Source organism: Condylura cristata, unplaced genomic scaffold (assembly GCF_000260355.1).
Source record: "Condylura cristata isolate star-nosed mole 26May11 unplaced genomic scaffold, ConCri1.0 scaffold00008, whole genome shotgun sequence".
In the NCBI taxonomy this organism is placed as follows: domain Eukaryota; kingdom Metazoa; phylum Chordata; class Mammalia; order Eulipotyphla; family Talpidae; genus Condylura; species Condylura cristata.
The window spans coordinates 5,387,851-5,395,419 of NW_004567109.1; the positions used below are offsets into that span (position 1 = coordinate 5,387,851).

Sequence of the window (7,569 nt, forward strand, 5' to 3'; positions counted from 1 at the left end):
CACCACCTCCCACCATTACATGTGCTGCTGTAGAAAAGCGCTTCCTTGGGTCAACAAGGAAAAACTGCACATTTTTCTAATCAAAAGCCAGCTTCGAAATCCTCCCAAGCACCTTCTGTGGCGACACCCAGCCTGCGTGGGGGACAGCTGTCCCCCACCCACGCATCTGGCCCCCGTGGCTGGCCCAGGGGCGCCTCCCAGAGCCTGAGTCTGCCGCCCCGGCCACGCTCTGGGCCTCTCTAGGCCTCGTTGCCCCTTAACTGGGGCCAGGTGGGAGTGACAGTTTCTGGGCCACCTGCCCTCCCTGAGAGGTGCCCGGGCAGCCTCCGTGACCTCACGGCTTGTCACCGGGCGCTCAAGGGCCGTGACCGGGAGAGAGTGTGCAGGGGCTGCTGTGGGTGGGGAGGCCCACGTGGCTCTGAGGGGCTCCGTGTCCCGGTGACAACGGTGGGTTCTGGCTTCAAATCCAGCCCCCACTGCTTCCTAGCTGTGTGACCTCAGTTTACCTCTGCGTATGCTCAGAGGGCTCCCCATGGGTCGGGATCGCTGGGCGCTCCTGAGTCTCCTTGTGCAATGCTGACCCCTAGTGGCAAAGCTGCCGGCAGGGAAGTCAAGTGGCTGTGGGGAAGCCTTGCTGAGGTGCGCCCTTTCCCGCTCACAAATCTGAGATTGCTTCTGATAAAACCACATCTGTCCTGGGCGGGGTGTGAGGGAGACAGGAGAGAGCTGCCTGCCCCGACCCGGGGCCGCCCTTGCCCTGGGCTTCCTTGGGTCCCCCCATTCTCAGCTGTGGCCCCGACAGCCAGGTGGGGAGGCCTGGCCGGTCCCCCACATCACAGCACCTGTAAAAGGAGGTCGCAGGTCGAATTTGAGGGCAGCGATGGTGATGGGGCCGAAGGCGGCCTTCTGACTCCCCCACAACCCCAGCCGGTCCTTGGCCCGCGTGAAAGCCCGCTGGGACCCCTGTGTCACTCACCTTGGTCTTGGCAGGTACTGAGGGTACCCCCCAGTGAGTGCTCAGGGGAGACCTGCAATGAGGGTGCCCCTTCCTGGCGGGGACACACTGCAGAGCCGAGCCCTGGCACAGACCGGATGGCAATGGTGGGTGACTACCAAGCAGCCGAGGGGCCCCTAGTCACGACACCCCTGCTTGTCTCCCGCTCTCTCGCCAGGCCAAGCAGTCCTTAGCAACGCTGACCAAGGATGTGCCCAAGCGACATTCACTCGCCATGCCGGGCGAGACGGTGCTCAACGGCAATCAGGAGTGGGTGGTGCAGGCAGATCTTCCGCTGACCGCAGCCATCCGGCAGAGCCAACAGACCCTCTACCACTCACACCCCCCGCACCCTGCAGACCGGCAAGGTGAGTCCTGTCCCCGGGCCCCAGCCAGAGCAGTCGTGGGGGCTCCTTAGGAGAGCCTCCGACCCAGCAGGGAAAGCAGCTTCTTTATTTAAACTGCAGCAGCTTAGAGGGGCGGGAGCAGAGTTCGGGACTCCTGTTACTGAGAAATCTGAGAGATGGAATTCAGGCAAGGCTGGATCCAGCAATTCAGTTAATATCTGGGCGCCTGTCTTACTGTCTCCCTCTCTCAGCCCTGCCTGTCTCCACGTGGCCTCATCTTTAATTCATCTCTTTCCAGAAGCAAAGAGTCACTAGAAGTTTTTAATTTTAACAGTCACCAGGCTTTTAATTAAGTGGTCACGGTTTTGAGAAAGAAAAACTTTCTGTGTCCATATCAAATCCCATGGTCTCTCACTGGCCGCCTGGATCACATGCCTCCCCAGAATGTCACTGTGTCCAGGGAGAGTGGGTATGCTGGTTGGCCAGCCTGGTCACGAGCTGGGCGTCCTTGACAGGGGGCAGGGGAACTCCTTGATTGACAACTTCGCCCTGTCCCAAGATGCAGGGTCTGACGTGACTGTCCCAGATGTCTCCAGGTACTTGGTGGGGAGGGGTCCAGTCTCTGGGCACCCACTGTCCACTGTATAAATGCCAACCCCCCACACCCCCCCCCGCGTGCCCTCACTACCCTATTGCACACCTGCTGCCCACCCAGCTGTGTTTCCTGTCCTGCTGCCAGTGGTGGCCACCTCTGCGTGACGGTGCAGGGTAGAAATAGCCCCTGGTCTCTGGAGCCCTGGGTCCTGCCGTCGCCCGCCTGTGAACTCAGCCTCTGACTCTGGGCCCCCGCTGCTCTGTCAGACCCTCTGGTCAGGCCAGGCCTGTCTCCTTACTGCAGCCCCACTGCTCACATGCCCACACAGAGCAGACCCCCAGTCAGCTGGGCCGGACAGAGTGTTTTTCCCCTCCTTTGCAGACAGGAAGGAACGGCTGGAGGACTCAGGGCCTTCTGGGCTTGCCTTCCAAGCTGGCCAGGCACTGTGAACTCGGCCTGGCGTGAGGAAGGCACAGGGTGACGTCGTAGGTAAAGACAGCACACACATGAAAAATAAAAGCAGCACAGCATTATTCCAGCGGGGCACTATTGCAGGCAGAGAGATCAGCACAAGCAGGGCATTGTGGGAAACACAGACAGCAGGTCAGGCGCCAGGGGCAGGCAGCTGGCCGGGGAGGCCTCTGGGCCCACTGACACCTGAATGGAGAAAAGGCCCGACAGGCAGCGGGGCCGGCCGTGCCAGAGGCGGGGGGGGGGGGGGTGAAGGGCACAGAGGCTGGGTGGCTCAGCTCAGTGTGGGGCGAGCTGAGTCTGGGGGGATCAGGACCGCATCCATCCGGCCTCTCCTTCCACTCAGGTGACCCAGTGGCTGGCTCCCACTGCAGGCGAGGAGTAGAGGGAGGGTGTGTGGCCTTGTGGGGGCAGCCAGTGATGCCTTGGCCGCGGTGGCAGTGGGGGTGGCGAGAAATGCCCAGGTTTGGTTTCGGTGGCTGCTGATGAGTGGCAGTACGGGGAGAATGGGGGGCCAGTGGTGACCCCCAGGCTGCCTGCTCGGGAGGCTGGTGTTGACCAGCAGCCAGGATTGTGCACGTCTGGGGAGCGCCAGAGGCCGTGGGAGCTGTTCAGTGACCGGTGGGCTGTGGATAAAGGGCCGGGGGCTGGGCAGGCCTCTTCTGTGCATCAGCCCCCTCACCGAATAGCGGGGGCCTTGGCTGTGCTCCCCCGCAAGGCAGTCAAGGCGGGGACGCGCCCTCTGCCCCCACTGACCAGCTGTCCCTCTTCGCAGCGGTCAGGGTGAGCCCCTGCCACTCCCGGCAGCCCTCCGTTATCTCCGACGCGTCTGCCGCGGAAGGCGACCGGTCGTCCACGCCCAGCGACATCAACTCCCCTCGACACCGGACACACTCCCTCTGCAACGTAAGGCCAACAGGAGTGGGGCCTGGCCTGGGCCCTGCGGGCACCTCGGGGCGGGCTGGAGGGGTGAAGACGTACCCGCTGTTTCCTCTCGTCCACCCAGGGAGCACTCTGGCGGAGGCATTTCCTGTTCTGTTCTTTCCTTTTGCAAGAAGAGATGGCTGTGGGGAGAGAGAGAGGAGGCCCGTTTGCGCCTTGTGTCCGGGAGGGCAAGGAAAGTCCAGAGGAAGGCGGGCCCGGGTCGGCGAGGGGTCTGTGCGCCCCGGGACCCCTCGGGCGCTGTGTCGGGGACCCCGGGCCTCCTCTCCCAGACACGGCCCTACAGCATCACCTCAGTCCCCTGTGGGGCCAGCAGGACCCTTCGCCCAGGAAAGACCTGGGCTGTTTCGAGCTTAGGGGCTTGTGCGCGCTCGGCCTCCGGAGACGAGCCCCGTATGCTTGTCCTGAGTCTGTTGCTCATTTAATCCAACGGTTGTTGACTGCATGCCGACAGCCGGCCCCCAAGAGACACATGTCCCCGATCGCCTGGCTCCTGACAGTAGGGCAGATAGACAGGCTCGCCAGGAGTGAGGGGTGAACGCAGGTGGGCCAAGTGACTGCAGGGAGCCAGGTAGGGGCTGTGCCGGGAAACCTGGCTTGTTCCATCGTAGGGCTGACCAGAGGGAGGGCTCCTCTACCCCCCCATGCCCTCCCCCCAGCCCATGGTCTGAAGACAGAAGTGGGGAGAGTTAAGTCTTCAGATGTCCGAGAGGCTTTCTCAAAAATTCTGCTAATAGGGCTTTATTAACCAGAGAGAAAGCTAATAAAAAAGAAATGAGGTGAACAGAGTGGGAAAGAGACACCAAATAACTGTTACTTGCCAATGATATGATTATCTACCCGGAAACTCAAAGAGAATAACCTGCAAAGCTATTCAAACTAATAATAAGCAAGTACATACGGTACTGGTTGAAAATCAATTTATAAAAAGCAATAGCTTTCCTATATATGAGTTAGGATCATGGAAACTTTTTTTTCCCATCTACAACAGCAAAGAGACGCGCTTATAAAAGTAGCTGAGATTAAGCTTAAAATAGATGGCCTGGTCCTGCCCACATCGGGGTGGGGAGAGGGTCTGGGGGTGCCTGCTTCAGGGGGCGGGGGCCGTCTCCCCACGGTGGAGGCAGGACTGTCCCAAATGCCCTGCTGAAGTTTTGGTTTTATTTTTTAATGAGGACTTGAATTGGAGACATTTGTTCTTTTCTTGTCCCAGGACACAGCCTCGTGGCAAAGCCTGGCTTGGCTGACAGGGCCAAGGCGAGCCCCCAGAGGGACACCGGGTCTGCTCTGTAGTTCTGAGGGCCATGTGGCATTACCACAGCCAGCCAGCAGCGCCCTTCAGTGCAGAGTGGGAAGGAAAGGCCCAGGCTGGGGCAGGATGCCCCTGCAGAGCAGCCTCCCTTGCAGATGAGAACCTCCCACGGGCTGAATTTTCTCTTCCTGTGGTATCCCAAGTGCTGCAGGAAAACCCCTTCTGCAGAAAGGGTTCTGCAAAGACCCCTTAAATTGCCTTGGCATGGGCCTAGCCTGTCCCCAGCTTGGTCTTGAGACATTCCGGCTACCAGTGGCAGGTCTAGCTCATCAATTTATCTCTCCTCAGAGAGATAGGGCCCTGCCACCAAGAAGTGGATGCTTCAATAAGGCAATTATTCACCTAAGGGCCTATCTGATAAATGGGCACTGGCCCCATTCTCTTTGCCATAAATTAGGCAAAATTGGGCAACCTATCTTAGCTGCCTGCCAAACGGATGCTGTTGGCAAACCTTGAGATGGGATGAAGGACGAAACAACCATTGGCTCCATCCCTGTCCTCTCTCACCACTGTCATTCCCCATCTCAGCTGATGTATGTCCCGGTAAGCCAGAAAGAGCCTGAAAATAGCTCCAGGTTCTCAGGTGTCTGACCTGGCACCAAGAAGAGCCTAGGCTGAATCAAGGATCTCTCCATCCTCTCATATTCTGGCTACTCCTTTAGAGCAGAAGAGAGGAACTCGGCACAGAGGTTGGAGAGAGCTCATTGGTACTGGCCCAAGTGACACATACTGAATACTTTTCTTTCAAAGGCATTTGCCTGCAATTCTGGAAATAACCATCAGGGGTCTCCCGAGTAATGACTTTTTTAATCCAAACGCTCTTGTTTCCCCAGGCAAGTGACTCATTCTGGAATGTAGTGAAGGCTTTGTACACCCAAGAGAGGAGAACTCAGCCAGCAGGAACCACAGTCCTTGTAATTAACTCCATGATATACTGTCTAGAGTCTTTATACCTGTAAATCAGGCTAATGACTCCTGCCAGCCACCCTCCCCCCACCCCCCATAAGAAAGTCATTGTATGGTTTAAGGAAAGTTAGAGACTACTGTACCTCCTGAGTTTTTCAAGCTTGGAATTCTTTATTATTCTGCTTTTCTCTATAAAATTATATTTCTTTTTGAAAACCACCAAGATTAACCAAGCTCCCGTCCTAACTCAATGTGCCAATTGAGGCCGGAACTCAGATGCCTTTAAATGACTGAAATGTTGGCCAGAGGAGATTGAGAGTCGAAAGGCTAGTGCAGGCAAAGACCTCAGATCCAGACCCCTAGCCCTGGAAACCTCTCCACCACGTGAACCCCAGGTCCCATCACTGTACCTCCTGAGAATGTCTGCTTCAGGGGGGTGGGGTTAGGCTCCCTACGATGGAGGCAAGGGCTGTCCCTAAGGGCTGGCTTCCTTCCATGGAAAACCCCACGGGCCACCTCTGCTCTCCTGTGTTGTGTCTCTGCTATTTCATCTTCCTCTTCTCCTTTGGCCACAGGGCGACAGTCCCGGCCCAGTTCAGAAGAACCTGCACAACCCCATTGTACAGGTAGGTGCATCCTCCCTGGCTACTCAGATCTCCCTCCCTCTCCCCCAACCTTGACCACGACTTCATCCCTGTTCTCCTGGACCCTTGATGTCCCCATTTCCAAACGTGGGCACCCAGGGCAGAGGAGTCCTGCTAGATCACCAAATCACACATGGGCTGGTACATGAGCCAGGCTTAGTGCCCTTCCATGTCCCCTCCACACCTGCACACTTAACTGAGCACATCACATATCTTCCATCTTTTGACGCAGTTGAGTCCTCTGACAGCCAAAGGCTGGTGACCCAGCCCCTTAGAGGCCCCCTTGCTGCAGGGAGAGTTCTTAAATTTATTTGTAATATTTGCACATTTTATCAGAGTAAGGAGGCTGCAGGAACCAGCAACAAGTGGGGGTTCACACTTGTTGGTCTATGCACCACACACCTGCCAGAGTCCACCAGGGACAGGTATTCACATGCAGGTTTCTGGGGCCTTTATCTGAGAGACTCTGGTCCACCAGAAGTGGGGTAAGGCTAGAACTCTGGAGATTCTGATGTGTTTGGGAAACCATTCTAATTCAGAGAATGGCACCCCCTGCCTGCATCAAGCACGTGACTGTTTGCAGAGCTCTACAGACACCACCCACATCTCGACCCCTGTCATCTCAGGACAGGACTGTCTCATCCTCGTTGTTGTTAACACCCTGTCACCCATGACGGCACTGGGCTCAGAGAAGCTGGGGCTTGCCCTGGACCCCAGGGCCCTGACACAATCAGGACTGCCCGCCGCAGCCCCCACCGAGGTCCTTGCTCCTCGCTCTGGCTGACACCTTGAGCTCAAGTTGGCTTCTTCCTCTCTCTGGAGCTTTCGGGCTGCTTTCCCCCATCACAGGGACCATGAGCCCTCGCTGCAGTGCCCTGCAGATGGGCCGCCAGCCCAGAGAAGCGCAAGGGGAGTGGGCACACAGAACCACCATCTGGGCATTTCCATCCTTACCGCAGTGACACCCTGTGCCCAACACCACGAGACCTGCTGTGTCCCTGAGCTTCCCTAGCCGACCCACCTTCCTCCAGCACCTTAACCCTTGGTGGTGGTGGGGGGGGGACCCCGCTGCCATCCCACCCCCTCTGCCCCATCACTGCCGCCCAGCCCCCAGCTCACCTTGGCTTTGTTCTTCTCCCCGCCCTGTGCCCCCGGCCCGATTCCCTCAGTCACTAGAGGATCTTGAAGACCAAAAACGGAAAAAGAAGAAAGAAAAGATGGGATTTGGCTCCATCTCCCGCGTCTTCGCCAGAGGGAAGCAGCGGAAGTCCCTCGACCCCGGCCTCTTTGATGGTACCGCCCCTGATTATTACATTGAGGAGGACGCAGACTGGTGATGCCGCCTCCCGCGCCCGCTG

The 7,569-nt window shown here is 57.8% G+C and overlaps 1 protein-coding gene across 1 annotated transcript in view; it reads left to right on the forward strand.

Annotated features, from left to right (window-relative positions):
- Positions 1-7,569, forward strand: part of KAZN (kazrin, periplakin interacting protein) — a 345,483-nt gene that overhangs the window by 306,968 nt on the left and 30,946 nt on the right. Inside the window, exons 4-7 of the mRNA XM_004679336.2 lie at positions 1,173-1,362; positions 3,183-3,313; positions 6,143-6,193; positions 7,381-7,504. Of these exons, the coding sequence (XP_004679393.1) occupies positions 1,173-1,362; positions 3,183-3,313; positions 6,143-6,193; positions 7,381-7,504 (496 nt within the window). The remainder of the gene's footprint in view (positions 1-1,172; positions 1,363-3,182; positions 3,314-6,142; positions 6,194-7,380; positions 7,505-7,569) is intronic.